A 20,904-nucleotide genomic window follows, 5' to 3' on the forward strand; every position below is an offset into this window, starting at 1 on the left:
TAAGAAGTAACTGATTTTGTGGAGCAGCCACGTCCTATGGGATTAGGAAGGGAATTCCTTCTCAAAAGGGCGTTCCCTGTATTTAGCAGTATGTAAAAAAAGCACAAAAACAAAGAACAGGCAAGGAAGGAGTGTGTGCTTCTGGCTAAATGATGGCAATGCAAAGACAATACATGAGAGAACGATACTAACTCAGAGAATGATGCAGATAAAATTCTCTTTAGTTTAGTGACTCTGCCTGTAAGCTCCCTTAGCAGGATTCTTCCCAACTGGAAAAAATTACTGGCTGAAGAAAAGTCCATTTATTTTGCTGGCAAACCAGTACCAAACTGCAGCACCCTTATTCTTTGCAAACTTATGAATCAGAAAAAGCTGCTTTGAGAAGTACAGCTGCCAATCTCACTGTGCCTGGGCCACACTGTCTGTGCCAGTCACTGTGTCACAGCTGAACCTCAGGAGGGTCTGGGAAATTTGGGTTTTAAGTAAAAACTTTTGTGGGTAATAAATGCCACAGGACTAACTGCATCTCTGATAATCAGTGGTATTATGCTCTATAATCATACAGACTTTGTATATTATTTATAATCCTGTTGACCTTTATGGTTAGTTGTTCACCATCACACCAGTGTGATGATGTTGCCATTATTTGGCTGGAATGTTAATCCAGCCCAACACTCAGTCCTTGTACACCTTGCAATGGATTAGGCACAATGTGAATAAGAGAAATTAATGGTTTGAAAATAGCTACAAATCCTTACCTCATCCTCAGTCAGGACTTCAGAGCCTCCCAGCTCGTGGGCCTGACTGTTCTTCTGCTCCACCTGCCTCTCCAGGCTGGACATCTCCTCCTTGGCAGCCTGAAGCTCTTCTGCCTTGGCTTCTTTTTTCCGGGAAATTATAGAAGCCTGCAAGATCATTAACGTAAAAATTGCCTTGTTTAATCAGGAGAAAAATGATTTTTAGATAAAATGTATAAATTACATACAGCAAGTTAAACCACAACCTCATTGAAGTTGGCTGCAGCATCTCAACTTTCTCCAGAATGGGTGAGGTTTCCAGCACAGCCTTTTTGCCCAGACTCAAGCTGATGTATTTTACATTTTAGATTTACATTTTTTCACTTCATTTTTTCGTTTTCATTGAGGAAAAAGGCAGGCATTTTAGCTGCTCCATTTCTTCTGCTTAGTCCCTCTTGGTGCATATGTAAGATACACCAACATGGCTTAACTGGAAAGTTATCCAAGATTTCACAAATGTCATAATACAGATTTTTATAACTCCAACCTACTCCAACCTACAGAAATATGCTACACTAAAGCAGAACTGAGCCACTAAATCTTGGCAAATAGCTAGAAGATGATGAATAAAGCAATAAAGTACAGAAATAGTGTAGATTACAGATTATTTTTTTTCTTAGTCTAGAAGATAAAGCACTTAAAAATAATATTTTATATAAGACTGAATATTTAATAGTACCTGAGTTTTGACCAGAACAGATTTGGTAACATAAGTATACCTTAGTTCAAGATTTAAAAAAAAGCATTTTTCTCTTGCTAAAGTATCCTGTTGAAAAATAAAATAATACAACACATTCATTTAGATGCAGGTACAGGAATTTGAGGCATGGCTGGTTTCTTCAAGTGAAAGGCAAAACTTACAAAAAAATGAAGCCAAAACACAGCAGCTTTCTCACACTCAGCTGAGAGGACCAGCTTTCTCCCTAAATAAATCTCCAACAGAATTGTGCTGGGGTGGGAGCTCAGCTCTCTGCTGCACGAGGTGTTTGTGGTGACAAACCAGGGGACAACAGAGCTGATTATTTTGTGAAACAGAACCCAAGCCCTGGCAGAAGAAAGCAAAGAGCTGCCCAGGCTCTGAGCTTCCAGCAGCTACCTCAGCTCCTGAGGTGGACCCTCCTTGGCCCCAGCACATTCCAGAGCAGGGCTCTCTCTCAGGAATCATCTCTTCCAAAATAAAACGGTGTTTCACTTTGCATTTGTGACTGAACTGCAGTACATATCTTATCCCCATTTCTTCCCTCCCACTGGTACATTTTACTGAAGCCTTTTGATTTTTCAAGCCATGACCATAGGCATCACACTGAAGATCTTCCATAAAATTAGCAGTGGTGCAGGTAGCCTGGAAAAGGAATTGCTCAGGTTCCTGCGTAAGCGCCAAAAATCTCCGAGTTCATAAATCCTTTTTATAACTTGGGAATTTACTAAGACTGGACCAGACAACCTATTTTATAGCAAGATTATTTTACAGCCTCAGGATGAGAAATCAAAGAATTCCTTCTTAAGAGATGCAAAGGAGAAAAATGGCATTTGGTCAGACCTAAGGAAGGGACAGAGCTGCAGCAGGCAGCCCCCATGCTGCCTTGTAAGAATCCATCCACAGCTGGAACTTTACCAAAATAGCTCCTCCAAAATGCCCCTTCCAGAACCGCCGTGCTGCAAGGACAGCAGTGAAAACATTCACTGACACGACTAAAAGCAACGTTTGACTCAGCCCGAAACATACATATGTTCAACAGCTCTTTATTTTCCTTCTCACCTCCATTATAATGTATTTCTACTGATGATGCTAGATAAATCAAAGGAAAAAATCAGCATGTAACCCAATCAGAGACTGATTTTTTTCTCCCGTTTCTGCTTAAAACACATTTTATTCCTTCTTACCTGCTGGCGATACATGGAGAATTTACTATCAGCTGGCTCATACGTGATGATCCTTTTCTCAATCAGCTGATTCATTTGTGCATTGACTTCCTCTATCTGCAAGACAGAGTGGAAAACTAAGGAAACAGAGCTTGGTGTCTTTGTCTTCTCCAAGAATTAAATGCTTTGCAATGATGATTTACAATCCAGCCAGTTCTTTCCTTTAAAACAGAGAAACAGACCCAAAAAGCTCAGTGAGTCATTAAGTATTGGCCAGGAAGAGGCTGTTTTTGGATTTCCAGTTCTGTGCCTTTATGATAAGGCAGAACCATGACGCTGGCCCTGAAAATGAAGTAAACTGGTGCATGTGGAGAGAAAGTGCAGTGAGTTGGTACAGAAAAAGAAATTACCACATACTGAGTGAAAAATGCAATTTTATTGACATGAACTAAAATTCCCTTTCATTCAAACATTTAACAGAAGTTCAAAGGGAAGCAAATAAAGGTTAAATGATAAAAATTTCATCAGCGCTTTGTAAAGTCACAGACCATCATATTCCAGGTCTGTGGTGCCTTCTCCTCCTGCCACAAGATGTTCTTGGTTGTCCTTAGTCCCAAACTGCTGAGCTTCATTCCAGCCAAACTTTCTGGAGCTCTCAGCCACACCAGAGTGCAGATTCCAGCCTTCCCAGTGCACTGGGACTCCCACCAGCCACGGAAAACACAGCCACAGCAACCTGCCTTTAATTCTCTGCTGCTGCTAAGGGAGCAGTGCACACATGTGCTGCAATCCCAGGGAGTCAGACCAGAACACAGGGACAGTGCTGGGTATCACCCTGGAAGTTCTGGGAGCAACATCCATGTGCTTGGAAAACTGAGAATCTCAAATAAATTGCTCAATAGGACCAAAAATACTCCAACACCTGGAGAAAAAAAAAAAAAAAACAAACAACTCTCCTGTGAATTCTATTCTATTAGTGGCTGAACAGGCTTCAATTTGAAAATGGCATAAGAATTCTCTTCTGTGAATAAATTCCTGGGTTTATATTATAAAATGCATGGTGGAAACATGCTTGGTGCACTTCAGCTCCTTTTTAAGGCACTGAGATAATAAAAAGCCAACTAAAAAGAAAAAGCTGCCTAAGGCCATGCTGTGATAACAGCCAAGTGTACGACATGGCTTTATTTTCTTTTAAGAAGAAGATACTTCCAAAATATAACAAATCAAAGGTTACATCATGGAGAAAGAGGGAAAAACTTAAAGCTTTTTAAAGTATTGTGATAAACACAACAACACTCTTGGAAAAGAAATGTGCAAAAAACAGGGTTTCAAGCATGCCTGAAAGACATAACTGCAGCCACAAATATTGTTTTGATTAGAGGAATTAATCTAGGAAAGCAGAGACTGAATCACAGAGCTGGTTTATTATTTCAGCCCTAATCTGTCATTTATTAATGCTGTCATCCCTTAAGATGCATACTCTGTTTCCTCATTATTTCATGGCAAAGCCTGAGCTGGAAATCCCAGGGGTATTAAACACCAGCTGGTAAGAAACTACTCTTTTTCCCTCTAACATTGGTGTAAATCTTCATCATTATCATCAATAGAAACACTAATAATTAACATTGCTCTAAATTCTTCTAGAAGATTATATTTCGTATTTAATCTTTTATTTAGGATTATGCAAATAGGAAAACTTCACTGAGTTAATATATAATATATAAATGTACTTGTGTGGCAACAAACCCCTCTGCACGTTCTGGATGTATCTGACAAATAAGAGTTTTTCTAAGACTATTTTCTTTTAACTTATGAAAAAGCCTGGAAAGGTAAATCAAGTATTTGATGCCCAAATTTTCTTTGTTCTTAAAAACTAAACCAAACAATGCAGGGCTCTTCCAAACACTGAGGAGTTCTGAGCCATTGCACATGGATTAAGGCATCATCTTGTGAGGATACATCCCTCAGGGAATGCTGTTCCCTCCATAAGCTCTGGATGTGTTGGGATAAACCCCCTTGATGGCAGGGAGAGTTCCAAAAAGGTGAAATTTGAAGAGAAGAAAAATCAGCCCTTTAGTGCTGAATTAACACAATTTCCTCAGTAGCACCTAAGGATATGTTTGGGTTTGGGGTTTGCTTTGGGGTTGGTTTATTGGTGTCTCTTTTGTGGGTATTTAAAAAAGCCCGATCAGAGTGCGCACTTGGTGATTGAGACACCTTTGGTTTTACAGCTGAGGGATGCTGCTTTGGGAATGAAACATTTTCTCTGGGATATGAAGCAGGGATAAGAACATTGCAGAGTCCAGGCAGCTCAGAACATGCAACAGAACACAAATGAAGGGTGACCTTGGTCCCTCACCTGACTTTGCAGTGCAGTGAGATCAGCTTGAGTCATGGCTGGCTCTGCAACCACCTTTTGTAAGAAATACACTGAAGTCTTTTTACTTTCCATCTCTCTGGGTATTTTTTCATTTACCAGGTAGGAATTGAAATTTATCTCCTCTTCTAGTTTCTTCATTAAACCTTAAAAACAAATTAAATCAGTGAGTGTCTATAAAAGCAATGTAGCAGATAATTAAGTTTGATTTCCCCAACACATTAAAGTATTTAGCAGCTGATTACAATAACAACAGCATAACATTTGAGTCTTCAGTGCTCAGAGAAAGAGGGAGTTACTTAATTTAAATTTTTAATCTGGATCTTAAACAATATAAGAGGATTTATTATGCCCCTCTATCTTGAACATGTAACTATCAGCTCCTTGAGAGATTCTTCTCATTAATAACAAGTAAACCTCATCTCACAGGAAACTCCAGCTGAGTCAGATACAGAATTCAACACACACTGCTGATATAAACAGCCATTGAACCTTTATCTGTAGAAAAATCTTCATTTGGCCTAGCTCGTTGATAGATTTATTATATCCTTGGAGATTCATGCTTAAAATAAAACTTTTTTTTTTCTGTCTGGCATTTAAAAAGGCCTTAAAATGGGCCAAGTTTAATGTGTGCCTACTTTAAGGGTCCTTTACATTGCTGGAATACAGATTGCCTCCCTGTAAAGATTTCTTCTTGAAAGAACAAACATTCAATCTCAGGACAGTTTATAGACTGAGAATGTAGAAAATAACAATCCAAAAGAAACAAGCAACCCCATTTATAAGCTTTGCTAGACACCAGCCTGATGCACCTACACCTTACCAGGCTCAGGAGGACTTGGCTCTTTCTAGGCAGAGCAATTCAGGCTCCTTAACAGATCATTTATAAATAAACCCAAGATAAGAACAATTCACAGACAGAAAAATGCAACAGAATAAAAGGAAACATCTATTTAAATGACACTGCACAGTCTCCACTGACAACAGGCAGTTCAGTGCAGTAGTTCCTCAGAGACAGCTGTGCCAAGGACTACAAGATTCAGAAGCTGCATGTCAGATAAGAGTGGGAATGGGTATTTCAGAGTATTTCTCATGATCTAGGTGATCCAGGGCTCTTTTTAGTTTTCAAACAACTTTTTTATGGTTGGGATTTTGGTTCTCTCCATATTAGGGAGAAGACGGAATTGTGATGAAATGCCAAGGAAAACAAGAAGTTCACAATCCCCATCTCTTTCATTTACTGCATAAGCAGAGAGAAGTTGAGCACAGAGATACAAAAATGCAGCTGATGCTGCTGAAACAGAGGGGAAAGGATGTAGATGAAAACAGCTTTTGGTTCTCAGGCTAAGAAGCCTGACTGCCAAAGGGAAAGGTCAGAACAAAGTGAAAGAGCCCAGGAAAAGGGGCCCCCGTTTTTCTGCTGCTATTTACCTCTAAATCAGTGTCCTGAGAGATCCTCCTGAGCCCTGCTCCCAGCCCACTCTGACAGGAGATCTGCCAGAAGGGAAAAAAGCCATCAGCTCTTGAGAAAACCTCAAGAACTGGGAGAAAAAACAGACCCTGGGGAAAGCAGTGCTGCCAAGGAAGTCAACGCAAACTAAAAACGAGTGGGAGTTCCTCTTTCCCAGTTTGTTTTCTGTGTTTATGGAAAGCAACACTACCACAGGACCTTCTCCCCTTTGTGGAGGGGCCATTTATCAAAACAAACAGCCCCCAGTCTGGTTCTGGAGTGGGAGAGAGGAGTTCCTCTGCCGATGGACTTGGCACTGCAGCTGCACCCTGGGAAACACACTGGGACTTACTGGGAGAGATTTCCCACTTCTTTCCTCCAGAAGAACTCAATTCCAATCTTCCTCAGCCCATGACAGAGCTGGGCAGGAGGGACCACTTTTTAATGTCTCTCTAGAAATCTCCCACCTCTGCAAATGCAGCAAAGCTGCTTCCCACGTACCCTGTGAGCTGAATTATCACCTCAGAACTGACGGGAGCACCCCTCCCAGTCTGATATTTATAAACAAGATCTTTGGTGTGGAAATCAATGTGATATCAATTGCATTATTCTGATGTGAAATATTAATATTTTAATTAAATCAATTTATTGAGGTTTTTAGCAGCAAAGAAACCTGCGTATATAACCTATACTTCATTTCTTGTGCTACTCCAGTCTTCTGATAAAAAGGTACATGCTTAAATGATTTGTTGTGGATATGACAAGAAACTTAGCAAGGAACTACAAGAGCTTTGATAAGAACAGAGACCTTTAGACTTCATGGGGTGTAACCTTGATCACAATCTGATTTATTTCTCAAAAAACCTCAGAGCTGCTACCAACTCCTGTTGCCCCCTGAGTGGTTCTGTGTTGTGCTGAGTCCTCATGGAGCAACAAAACAAGTTAAAACTTGATTTCTTGATGGGGAAAGACGTGATTTCAACATCCCTCATGAGTAATATCATTTCTTTCCTGAATACTCTGGATATATTTTTCCTCCTATACAACTCAACACATGGAGAAGTAACTATCTAAAAGCTACTTTTGCTGCTTAACAGAACCTTAAAAACCAAAACACAGGACAGCTCCTGGTTTGGGGTTTTTTTTCAGTGAAAAGCATTCTTTTGAAATTCCCAGGCTAGAGAGGAAAAAATGCCAGCATACTTCAGGTCTTTCCATTACACATATAAATTCTGTTTTAATGTTTCAACATTGACTTATGGTTACAAAATCTACACACGTAAGCAGCACAGAAATCTGGCTCTGTGCCCTCAGGTTATTTTAGCAGGCTTCTGCCAACCACATATTTACATGTGGAGAGCTATTCAGAGCACTCCTCATGTTTTCCATTCAAATTTTTGTATTATTATTATAAAGAGAGGGATGGAAGAAAGAGTTTATTCGTGCTTGCTCAGTCATGTAGAAGAGAGGCAATTTTCTCTGCATAATTCTGTTAATGGAGCTAAATCTTGATTAACTTGGTGCTCAGAATCCCACTACAGGCTGCCAACTGGACATCCTGGACCAGAACCATTTGCAACAGGAATTCAGTTTTTAAAAGGGGGGAAAAGAGAGAGGGACACTCATTTCATAGACTCTCTGCCAACAATTTGTTTAATAGCACATGGGAAGGCCATGGCCAACTCTAGAACAGACTTCCAGCATCAAATCCTTCCCTCCCCTTTCTGCAGCCACAAAGACAGGGCTGAAATTATTTCCTCCACAGCTTCCAAGAACACCACTTCTACTTTCCCTCTCTTCAACAGAGGCCTGGGACATGCAAACACTGGCAGATCAATCATCCCTTCCATATATCCTTGAAAAACCAAAAGCTTCCTGAATTTGTGATTCTAAGTTCTGCTTTTCATGTTTATAATTATTATTAGAGCTCTTTGTAACCTCTCTGACCTTTCAGTGCTCTTCTTGAATGTTGAATTTGCCTTGGGCTGCAGGGTTGGATGTGCCAGAGCCAAACCCAGAGGCAAAGAAACTCTCCTGTGGCATTTTCTCCCAGAAATGAAAGCAGGGAAGGCACCTCATCGATGGCAGTGGGGGCTCCAGCTCTCCCATTCCCACACCTGACCCACAAATTCTTCTCAGACGCTTCTGAGGAAAGAGCCCCACATGCCATAAATACATTGCATATACAATTCCTGGAGGAATAGCCTGGAATTTGGCTAGTCCTTGAAATAAATACTGTTGGCACGAGCTTGGCTTCCCAAGTGATTGTGGTCACTTGGAATCAAGGGTCTCCTCATTATTCAGCCATTTCCCTCTTTTTATTTCACCAACGATCATTTGCTATTTTCTTTCAGGAATCTGTTGTAAATACCAAACAACAACAAAAAAAAGCCAAACACCCATTCCATTTCTCTAAACCTTCCACTAAACTCCTTTTAATCCTTTTAACAGAGACCACATTGAATTTTTGCTGCCTTGTTTGTTCAAAATGGGATAGAAGAGTTAATGACCTTAAAAAAAAACCACTACAGCAATACCATCAATCTCAGCAACCAGACTTGTATTCTCATCACAGATATCAAATTATCTTAAAAGTGCTTTACCACAACCTTGCATCGATTGACAGTGACTTTATAATAAATAAAATCAGTTGAAGATGAAGTTCCACCTAAGCCACTCTCCTTTACCAAACACTTTTAAAACTTTAATTGTAATGTGGTCTGCAGTCTTGGAGGAGATCATTTAAACTTAGAATTTCAGGAAAAGATCATTGTGAGGAAGAGAAAAATATTAATTTTTTATGCCAAATGGAATATTTAAGTAATAGGTCCCTAAATTTCTGGTTTTCATCAAGAATGAAATTAAATAGGCATCTGTACAAAGCAATTCCCCTTTGACAAGTATCTTTGAAGTTCTCAGTGTTCTAAATCTATTTCTACATATTAATGAAAGTTTATAAATTACACATTTTACTGTTCATCAACAAATCGTTTTAACACATTCTTTTAATCAGTATTTTCAAGCTACTCATCCACTTCTTCATATTTCTGCCAATAAAGTAACCAGTTGTGTCCTGCAAAATGTACAGAGACCAAGAATTCAGTGATTTGGTTTGTTTCTTCATGTTATCAACTGCGTCAGTCTTGCAGAGTAAGTGTGAGCTGGGTTGTGGTTATTCAGACCAGAGCCCACTGTTAACAAAAATACTGTTCATATTCAATACAACAAACAGCACAATGGAAATTCATGTTACTTAGTGCTACCTGCAGCAAATCCTTCTCTAGTTAAACCATGTGCTGAGTATTATTGAAGTTATCAAACAGGGCAAGATTGAAGTAAATAAACAGGGAAGGACTGAAATTAATAAGCAGGGAAGGAGTGTTCTGTGAACCAGCAGCATCACTTCCAGCTCTTTTGCAGAAGCTCGTAACAATTGATGATACAATAAAAAGTCTTCTAAATATGATGTTTCTAAGAGTTAAAATCCTACCAACCACAAGGCATATTCTCCTGGCACAGCTCAAGCAGGCTGATGCTAATAACACTCATGAATATGTGCTAGTTGCATTCCTTACAGAGTTCCTTTACATTTCTTTAAATATAAAATTAATTATAAAGTGAAGTAATCAAATCCATAAGACAAACAACAAAGCTTCTGCTCATTAGCAACAGATCTGAACATTTTATCTTGTTTAGGAAGTAAAAACACCTGAAGCATTAAAAATGCAGGAAGTTTCCTTTAAAGGGAAGGATCTGACTTCCAGTGAAAATCCAGCTGTTGCACTGTCAGCAGACAAGGCTGATACCAGGAGGCAGCTGAGGTACTAAACTGCAGCCAAAGGGAATCTTCAAAATGAAATAAATTGTGCTAGCCTGTAGACCTACAAAGCTTTTAAAATAAATGGAACCTATTCAGTGCACTGTGGTCACCTAATTTCAATTATTAAAAAAAAAAAAACCCACAGTTGGCATTCTGTAATTGCTGCTACAGGCAGTGCCTTTGTATCTGGGGAAAGCAATTACAAAGTTGAGTCCTGAGGTCTTTGTTTGGGCAAAATTTCAACACAAGTTTTCTTAAGTAATGACTCCAAGCTTTGATTGGGAACATCGAAATACTTTTTGTTTTTTCCCCTGCAAGCAGGACTTGAGATAAGGAAATTAAATATGTTAACTTTATTTTCATCTCAATGATCAAATGACATATTTACTGGCTTTTTATTATGTTACCTTTGCTTCTGTGAACTGAACCCATCGAGTTTCCATTGGCCTTAAAAAAACCCAGGAACTGAAATAGAATTGTTGACACAGCTTTGCTGTATAAACTCTCTGATAGCTACTGCAAAAAAGGAACAGTTATAAAATCCACTGCAAGTCCCTGTGAGATGGTTCAGATACTCCTTTAGTTCCACTTGTGGTTCAGTGGCAGATGAGAATCATTAAAAAATCAAAGTAAAATTATAAAGTATTAACAATTCTACGAGGTGGTGACTGAGAAAAATACTTTTAACTCAGAAGAGCTGACAAAGCAGTTGTGTGATGCAACTGAAATAGTAAATGTTCTTGAAAGAGCAGGACAATGACTTGGTTTACTAAATTTAAATTGAGAAGTAGTCAGATTCTATCATTTTGGAAGTAATTCATACACCATTCTATGGCATGTTTTGCATCACACTAACCTAGGATGCAACAGGAAAAGCCCTACTCACTTTCTGGTTTGGAATCTGCCACCACGTGCTGCATCTCCTTCAGCTGGACCTGGGCTCTCTGCAGCCTCTGCTCTGCATGGAACAACTTTGGAGAGACAATTGGACACACACGGGGTCATTCCTTGGAAATCCATGTGCAAACAACTCAACCAACAGAGCCCCAAGAGAACCCCAAACACAAAACATGGCAGCTTTAATGCCTGGTGATTTTCTGTTTCACAAGGGAAATGTGCCAGACCAAATTTTCAACACTTGGCCTGGGTTTACTTGATATTCTCTCCTGTTAATTGAGAAGAGTGTTCTTGTTCTCCCAAGTGATATTTTCTCTGATGGCAGAAATTCATCCAACAATTTTCAACCAAATATATGAGTGGCTTGAGCATTACAGCAACAACAAAAGGCAGCAGGAATCAGGACTGCAGCAGATAACTCTCCTTATCCTGCAATGCAGCTGAGTTGTCACAGCAATCCACTGTCCATCCCAAGGGCAGTCTGGAAAGCTTCCTGTCAAACAAGCCCCAGCTGATTTGCATTTTTGTGACTTAGAGAGATGTGTAGTAAGAACTGGAATTAACTGGACATCACATTCATTTTAGTTGTGATCTTACTGGTGCTCCAGCAAAGACACAACAGCTTGAGAGGCCACTGATTCCCAGTGATCCCACCTCCAGACAAAGGCTGCAATAGAAGAAATCTGAGGGCTTTCCTCATTTTAATAGTGTTGAAGTTCAGGCTACAGAATTTGGTGAGACAGTGTAACAAAATGGCACTGGATTCTATTGAAGTGTCTTGTTTTGACAACACAGGACTGGAATAAAACCCACCCTTACACTTGCATGTCAACTGCTCCCAGGGCTTCTCAGGACATCATTTTTCCCAAATTCAGGGGCTTAAATCCCAAGGTTGCTCCTGAATACATATTGCCTCCCTCCAGGAAAAATATAAGGTACTTGCTGTGCTGCTCATCCCCTGAAACCTTCGTGCAGATCACAGAGATAGAAATCAAACCAAGGAAACATTTGCTCACTACCATAAATATGAAGAGTTCCCTTTGGGTGCTCCAGCAGTAAGTCATGGAACATTTCCTGGGAATGCTAAAGGATGATGTCAGTGGGAGCTGAGGCAGCCAAGTACCTTCAGTGTGGTGTTCAAAACTTGCAGGGTCAAGCCTCTTCCCTTAAAATGTACATCGATCTTTTAAATGGGATTTAATTTTCTGAGGTTGAGAGAAACTCTCCCAACTACTGCTGTTCATGATGTATTTTTAAAATGCACAATTCCCAAAAAACATCAACAACTCTTTAACAGGTATGTTATTATGCCAGTACCTGACTTTTTTGTTCTTGTTTCTGTTGAGCCAGAGATTCTTCTCTCTCTTTCTCTAAGCGAAGCTGTCTTGCTATTTCAAGCATCCGTTGATGATTTTGTACTGTCTCCACCTACAGCAAGCGGATAAATAGTGCATGTTGCTGTCAGATAGCTGAGAAATACATTAAAGAGATCATATGTCTCACAAGCCCACTTAGCACTTCCCTTCCATACACGTTACTACTCAGAAATGACAGCAAAGTACTGGACCCGAGATTCTTAAAAGCTCTGGATCAACGCCTGGGGAGATTCCCTGTAGGTCAATTAGTTACTTGATTCCTTCCTAGACATACAGTGTGTTTATCTTAATCCTTGTTTGCATTCCAAAATCGGAGTTGCAGGCCAAGGATTATGACACTGAAATGTAGGAGTGTTACTTCTCTTATTACCCTCTTCTTAAGGCGCTCTACTCTTTTGGCCAGTTGATCTTTCTCCTCTTCCATTGCACTGATGTCCTAAAAAGCAGGAAAAACAGATAAAGCAATATTAATTTATTCCCCATGTATATTGGATTGGACTAAGTTCTCTTCAAATTAATATGAAAATCAGAATTCTTCCCTGAATAGATGGAGGCGGTTATAATTTTATTGATCTATGATCAAACATCCAGGATTCCAATCTCTCTTCTCTCTTCCCCCACAGTTCCCACTCTCTTTATGCTAACATTCTTCATCTGCATCCTTGAGTATTACAGTGAACATTTAAAATAAAAGCAGGTGGATTTCTCTAAAATAAAAACAAACAAACAGAAACCACCAAGGAACAAATCAGTATGGATTCAACATCTGATACAGTCTGACATATGTTCTTAATGTCACCAGCATTACCCACTTCCTGGCAGACCAATTTGCATGAAGTTGCTTATGAGAGATGTCTGCTGCCACTTTTTGTATTAAAACTGTCTTAAAAGAAACACTTTCTACTGCTGAAACATGTATCTGATTCTTATTATTCTCCTTTAGTTCTAATTTACATAGCAGAGCTCTGCAGATTGGTAGTTATGAGAGAAAGGAAAATGAATTCTCCAAATGTAGACCTTATCTCCACATTTGCTTGGCTTCTCTGTGTGTTCACTGCAAAGTTGTACACAAGATTAATTATTTTGCTGAAACAGACCAAATATCTCTACTTAACACTTGAGCCACGTGGGTTCATCATTTCTGTTGACTTAAGCTCTTAATTCATTTGACACCCTCTGGAATTATTAGCTGCTACCAGGAAAGCAAAAGGCTTGGTATCAGTCTGCACTCAGAGGAAATGGAGTTCCAATATTTGGAAATCATGCTGCACAGAGTCTTGGCAGCCTCATTCCCCAATCTGCTCCAGAAAGCTCAGCTCTAAACACGAGCGAGGACCTGGTGTTTGCCAACAGAGAGCAGCGTCAAGAGGCAGCTGCAGTGCCCACCAGCTCTGGCCTCTACGGCTTTCACACTGTCCACAAAGCCATCAAACACGGAACTGACATGCAAAACACCAACGAAATAAAACAATTGTGGAGTTTCTTTACCCTTCTTATTTCTGCAGTTGATAAACCAGATATTTTGAGCTGCTCGTGCTCCTTATGTAGGTTTTTAAATGCTTCCATGAGTTCTTCATACTGTGAAATGAAATGGAAATTGTGCAGAATGAGCTCTAAGGATTTCCAGATCAACACACCGTTTTACTACTAAGACAGTAAATGTAGACACAGAAATAAGGTGAGAACAAGATAAAAAGGCATTTTCTCATTGCAAAACCTGTCAACTTAAAGGCAGAAATAAATCACAGTGTATTATCTTCCATTTGAAGAGACATTCAGAACTTCACAATTTCCTCCGTATTTTCACCTTTTGTAATACACAGTGTATTTGCAAAGCAGGAAGATAAGATGTCACCTGAGAGGGACACATTAACCAATTACTCTCTCTTACTATACATCTGCATATTCCACATATATAAATCAGCCCCAAAAGGAAGTGTTTGTTCTAACAACATTTCTGAAGGAAGCAATGGGGCTTGAGTTTCCAGAGTGGCCCAAGAGCAGAGCTGAGTGAACACGTGAGAAATGGCTGTGCCACGTTGCATAACCCTCACAACATCCCAGAGATTGATAGATGCAGCTCAGCACTCAGAGACAAGGAGACAGTGTGCTACTTCCACACCAGTACTTTGCCCACCAGGAATCTTAAACTGAGAGGCAGTGTGAAAGTCTGTGTGGGTAGAGAAATAACAGGGGACAGCAAGCGTTTAGAAATATGGAGAGGAAACAAATTTAGATTCAACTCGGAGAAACACGAGCTGTGGTAGAAGGAAAGATTATCTCCACAGAAACAGCCCTTCATGAGATGGAAAAATCTAAAAAGAGATTATCAAGTAATTTTTTACTTCCTGGAAAGAGCAGTTGATATGAAAGGTGAATACCAAATGGCAACAGCAAAGGCCAGTTCAAACAAAGGCTTCAGAGCCCTGAGCAGTGAAGCAGCACCTCCATTCTATAAAACCCTGGGGAAGCAGCATCCAGAGCGCTCTGCTCAGTTCTGGTTGTTTCAGTAGCAAGCACACACTGACAAGCTAGAAGGAATCCAAAAAAATAGCAATAAAGTGGCTAAGGAGAAGAAGATAAAATCACAAAGAGCTGGATTAAGTGACAAATAAAGGTGAGACAAGGAATGCACAGGCTGGACGAGGAGGAAGAAGTTACAAAATGCAGGAGTAAAACCCAACTGGCTTCCATGATACCCCTTATGAATTCTGGAAGCCCTTTAACAAGAATGAAAATGAGCAGGTGCTCTCTGAGCAATGGCATTCTCACTGCTGGTGTCCGAGAGCTCTCCTTTGTGTGTCTCTACCTCTGCCAAAAGAGGAGTTCAAGGCCAATGGCAGGATTCAAACAAGGCAGAGCAGAGCTTGATGGATCACAACAAAAAAAGGTTCTCTCTTTTCCCTTTGGGTGCTCCACATGCACCTGAAATATGGGACACACTCAAATAACCAAAAAACCACCGAGGTTCCAATATGGAAAGAGATCTCTGGCACCTGGGAGCAAATCACTGAAGCCTGAACAATGAGATTAATGCCTGAAGTTACTTATTTCTTAAATTATATACTGCAGGCAATCCAATGTCTAAATCACAACACAGCTGGGAAGGTGACACGTTTGCTGAGTGTCTTCTATAAGTAATTTACAAAGTTCATTTTAGCTTGATTCTAAACACCCATAAAACTTAACTGTGTTAAAAGGTGTCTGAACTCTCATTTTTGAAATTTCCCTTAAAAGACACAATATCAGGACTGTATCTAAATAATTCAGGCTAATTGTTTAATTCATTAATATCTAAATATTTGGACTGTCCTGTTAATAGTGCAGGAAGGCATTCTATTACCCCAGCTTCTGTTTTGAACTAATCAGCAGAGTATTAGTTTAATAAGATGGTTCTATTACTGTAATTCCAAAAAGGAACACATCTTATGTAATGGAAATTACGGAGGTGGATGTTTATACACATTAAGACTGTGACATACTGAACAAAACATACAATCTGCATTCCTTTCTCTCTCTGCTACTTCTGCTGAGTTATTTCCAGGTATAAATCCAATATTGTTAGAGGTAACAAAAAAATAAAAGGCTTAGTCAAGTCCCAGTCAGCCTGTTCAGCTTTGCTGGTGCGGAGTTAACAGATCAAGTTACCTCTCACAATCACTCAAACCCACTGTGTTTTAACAGAACAAAAGGCACAGAAAACTGGAAAAAATAAGTAAATATGTACCTCAGATAATAAACCCAAAATTTTGGTTCACTTCAAGTTTTACATTTCAAACCCACCCAGTCTGACTATCTAAAATCAACATTTAATGCTCACAAAAGAAGTGGGAACATAATAAGTAGGAATGTCAGCATGAAGAGAAAGAAATCTTTTCTTTATTCACAAAAAAATAAATGGTTAAAGCAAAAGTGGAGTAAGGCTCATACAAATATTAGGCATCAAATACTATCAAAGGACTATTATGACTAAAACCACAATCAATGGACAATTAGGACACATCGACTTTTGGTCATAACATTTTCTGGACTTGTTTGAAGTGGTAATTGTATAAAGTTAAAAATATCCAGGTCATATTTCATAGAAAAAAAAAAAAAAAACCCTAAAGCTGCTCAAAAATTAAGAACTAAAAGTCTGTATAAGCCAAAATGGCTCTGAACATTATTTGGCACCCAGTGCTTAATGGGCTTAAGGCCTTTTAATTCAATGCTACTTATTAATACATAATTTCAGGGTTATTGAAAGAAAAGTGGTCAAGACATCAACTTTTTATTATGAATCTTTGCTTATCCTTGATTCCAACAAGCTTTTAACATAACTCACTTGAACATGTATGCCAGCATTAACTCCCTGATTCATTTATCCCTCCTCCCACTGGCACTTTAATGAACATGAAATGTTGGCATTCATGAGGAATGGTACCTGTTTGTTGAAGTCAGCCACAGTATCATCCTGTAGGAACTCTGCTGGCACCTCCAGTTTCACTAAGAAACGTGCCAGGTAAGCTCTTGTCCTGAGTTCACTGGTCCTCTGAAGAAGCCAATGCAAGACAGGATGAATTACAGTTTTGCTTCCAGTAACCAGCCCCTGGCGAAAAGCACTCCTGTATGGAACCAACCAGGAGAAAACGCCAATAAATCTCCAACAAAAGGATGATGGCTTGGAACAAAAAATCGGCAATGTTTGGACATTCCTTCCCCACTTGCCTAATGATTTTCGTAATGCTGTTAGAAGAGAAAATGCTCATGATGAGGCTTGGGTTTGATTAGCCTGGAAAAGAGAAGGCTGAAGGATTTGCACATCCCAGAACCTGAAGGGATCGCAAAATAGAGATGAACATTTTACCAGGACAATGGGAATGTCCTGGTAACAGTGACAGAGGGCTTTGAATTAGGAAGCAATTCTTCCCTGTGAGGGCGGTGAGGCCCTGGCACAGGGTGCCCAGAGAAGCTGTGGCTGCCCCATCCCTGGAAGTGTTCAAGGCCAGGCTGGAAGGAGTTCTGAGAAACCTGGGATAGTGGAAGGTGTCCCTGCCCATGGCAGGGGGTTGGAACAGGTGATCTTTAAGGTCCCTTCCAACCCAACCCATTCTGAGCTGGAAGTCTGCAGTTCAGGCTCCTGATTCTTCTACCTTGAGTCAGACAAAAACCCCGTAACACACTAAAAGGATAAATCCAGCAGTGACAACTCCTCGTTTCCTTCGACAGCCTTGGGGGACGCTGGTAGAGCAGGAGGAGCGCGGGATTTGGGATCACCTGGCACAGGTGAGACGGGACAGGGACCGGGACCGGGACCGGGACCGGGACCGGGACCGGGACCGGGGCAGGGCAGGGCAGGGCAGGGCCGGGCGGCGCCCTCTGCCGGCCGGAGCCGCCACTGCAGGCAGCGCCCACCTGGAGCCACACCTGGGACCCCAAAACATCCACGGGAACAGCGCCAGCTGGGACCCCAAAACATCCACGGGGACACGGGAACAGCGTCAGCTGGGACCCCAAAACATCCACGGGGACACGGGAACAGCGCCCAGCTGGGACCCCAAAACATCCCCGGGAACACGGGAACAGAGCCCAGCTGGGACCCCAAAACATCCCCGGGAACACGGGAACAGAGCCCAGCTGGGACCCCAAAACATCCACGGGAACACGGGAACAGAGCCCAGCTGGGACCCCAAAACATCCACGGGAACACGGGAACAGAGCCCAGCTGGGACCCCAAAACATCCACGGGGACATGGGAACAGCGCCCAGCTGGGACCCCAAAACATCCCCGGGGACACGGGAACAGCGCCCAGCTGGGACCCCAAAACATCCCCGGGGACAGCGCCCAGCTGGGACCCCAAAACATCCACGGGAACACGGGAACAGCGCCAGCTGGGACCCCAAAACATCCACGGGAACAGCGCCCAGCTGGGACCCCAAAACATCCACGGGGACACGGGAACAGCACCCACCTGGGACCCCAAAACATCCACGGGAACAGCGCCCAGCTGGGACCCCAAAACATCCACGGGAACAGCGCCCACCTGGGACCCCAAAACATCCACGGGGACATGGGAACAGCGCCCAGCTGGGACCCCAAAACATCCCCGGGGACACGGGAACAGCGCCCAGCTGGGACCCCAAAACATCCACGGGAACAGCGCCCAGCTGGGACCCCAAAACATCCACGGGGACACGGGAACAGCGCCCAGCTGGGACCCCAAAACATCCACGGGAACAGCGCCCACCTGGGACCCCAAAACATCCACGGGGATAGCGCCCAGCTGAAGCCACACCTGGGATCCCATCCCAGCATCCATGGGGACATTGGAGCAGTGCTCACCTGGGCTAAAGGTCAGTACCATATAACCCAAAAAAGATGTTTTAACGTGATTTGTAGGCAAAAAGGTACTCACAGGTCTGACACAGTCCCTGGAGGTTTGTATTTGAGGATTCCAAGGAGATTCAGCATTCTTTTAGCTGTTTGTTCCGGCAGCTCCTCTCTAATGTCGACAGCATGCTGAGCGGGTTTTAAAATTAAATAAGTAATTATTTTTTTATTATTAGTCATATAGTAAAAATTATTGTAACTATTATAAAACAATCGATTTAATAATTAATTACTAATTTTTAGGATAACACTATATTTTTTCCTACCATCAATTATATTACTATTATTTTTTTTATAAACCTGTTTGTCCAAGCAATCTTAATTATTTGGCAAGACTGAAAGAATTGACTTTATTAATTCACCAGATAATAACGAGATGCTCTGTACAGAACATCCCTTAAATCACCAAACTCCAATTCTCTTCTAATGGATTTTCCTATTTACTCCAGGAACCTCTTCTCCCTGCTCGTGGGATCTGATCTGTGCAGTCACACTGACCACGTCCACCCGGGACGGTGGATATCCTGGCACAGGCATGCACACCCCAGGTGTACCGACGGTCCCTTCTGATCTCACACACATTTTTGGCAGCCTCCAAGGAGTGGGATATAATTTCCATTGCAACAGCACAGTGGTGAGGTTCAGTTCTTGATCAGCTCGTGCCCTGGGTGTGTGCAGGACACAGCCGCACTTGACTAAACACGACTGTCGGTATGAACCAAGATCTTTAATTTCACGGGGAAAACATCGTCATCAGCCTCTGGGGATGCTGCCGCCCTGCCCCAAGAAGCATTTGCTGGTTTGCCAAGAGCGCTCAGACGTACAGGCAGGAAGGATTCTTGCCAGGCACATTTATTTCCTGGAAGATTCATACAAGCTTCTTTTGGTGAGACAAACACGCCGCAGGATTATACTGAGCCAGACTCAAATAAAAGCAAATTCCGGTGTCAGGCCACCTCAGGAGGTCTGAGCACCCCTGAGTGCCCTCCTTACCTTCGGGTCAATCTCCCCCAGAACGTCACTGAGCAGCTGCAGCAGCTGCAGCGACTCCAGGGAGTCAAACGAGATCAAATTGTAGTTCTTCCTGAAGGGCTCCTGATTGAGCTTCTCAACAATGAACTGGATTTGGTCACCCATAACTGTGTCCCGGGAAAACCTCTGCAGAGAGCACACAGCAGATGCCGGGGGGGCGGTGACCGGGTGCGGCCGCCCCTCGGCGCCGGGATCGGGGCAGGCCGGGCCCTGGCGGGGCTGCGGGATCGGGGCCCGGACCGGGCCCTGGCGGGGCTGCGGGATCGGGGCGGACCGGGCCCTGGCGGGGCTGCGGGAGCGGGGCGCGGGCCGGGCCCTGGCGGGGCTGCGGGGGCGGGGCTGCGGGAGCGGGGCGCGGGCCGGGCCCTGGCGGGGCTGCGGGATCGGGGCGGACCGGGCCCTGGCGGGGCTGCGGGAGCGGGGCCCGGGCCGGGCCCTGGCGGGGCTGCGGGAGCGGGGCCCGGGCCGGGCCCTGGCGGGGCTGCGGGATCGGGGCGCGGGCCGGGCCCTGGCGGGGCTGCGGGAGCGGGGCCCGGGCCGGGCCCTGGCGAGGCTGCGGGAGCGGGGCGCGGGCCGGGCCCTGGCGGGGAGGCCTCGACCGGAGCCTCGCGCGCGCCGTTACCGCGGGGGCGGTTGCCAGGACACGGGCGTGGCGTCACTTCCGGCGTTACCGCCGAGCGGCGCGAACCGGGCCGGGGCCGGGAGGCGAGGGGGTGTGGTCAGTCACGGAGGGGGCGTGGCCCAGCGTGGCGGGGCGGTGCCGAGCTCGGAGGGGGCGTGGCCTGGCCGTGAGGGCCCGGCCGAACTGCGAGGGGAGCGGCACCGGCACCGGGACAGCGACCGGCACCGGGCTCCTCTGGCGGATCGTGCATCGCTGCCCTCCCGCCGCCCTGGGAGCCCTCCCGGTGTCCCCACAGCACGC

General features: G+C 43.1%; 1 protein-coding gene across 4 annotated transcripts in view; it reads right to left on the reverse strand.

Annotated features, from left to right (window-relative positions):
• IFT81 (intraflagellar transport 81) overlaps nucleotides 1-20,140 on the reverse strand; it is a 37,418-nt gene extending 17,278 nt beyond the window's left edge. For 2 of the 4 annotated variants that reach the window (XM_068208439.1, XM_068208440.1), the window contains exons 1-10: nucleotides 19,944-20,140; nucleotides 18,976-19,079; nucleotides 17,004-17,184; nucleotides 14,069-14,158; nucleotides 12,951-13,016; nucleotides 12,522-12,632; nucleotides 11,194-11,278; nucleotides 5,020-5,183; nucleotides 2,682-2,777; nucleotides 759-905 (exon numbers count right to left, since the gene is read on the reverse strand). In XM_068208439.1, the coding sequence (XP_068064540.1) occupies nucleotides 759-905; nucleotides 2,682-2,777; nucleotides 5,020-5,183; nucleotides 11,194-11,278; nucleotides 12,522-12,632; nucleotides 12,951-13,016; nucleotides 14,069-14,158; nucleotides 17,004-17,184; nucleotides 18,976-19,079; nucleotides 19,944-20,087 (1,188 nt within the window). In that variant the 5' untranslated portion in view covers nucleotides 20,088-20,140. Of the gene's footprint in view, nucleotides 1-758; nucleotides 906-2,681; nucleotides 2,778-5,019; nucleotides 5,184-6,468; nucleotides 6,610-8,171; nucleotides 8,192-11,193; nucleotides 11,279-12,521; nucleotides 12,633-12,950; nucleotides 13,017-14,068; nucleotides 14,159-17,003; nucleotides 17,185-18,975; nucleotides 19,080-19,943 lie in introns of those variants that run through there. The other 2 variants (XM_068208442.1, XM_068208441.1) reach the window with 2 other exon arrangements.
• Between the last annotated feature and the right edge of the window lie 764 nt (nucleotides 20,141-20,904).

This window comes from Anomalospiza imberbis, chromosome 18 (assembly GCF_031753505.1).
Source record: "Anomalospiza imberbis isolate Cuckoo-Finch-1a 21T00152 chromosome 18, ASM3175350v1, whole genome shotgun sequence".
Classification (NCBI taxonomy): Eukaryota; Metazoa; Chordata; class Aves; order Passeriformes; family Viduidae; genus Anomalospiza; species Anomalospiza imberbis.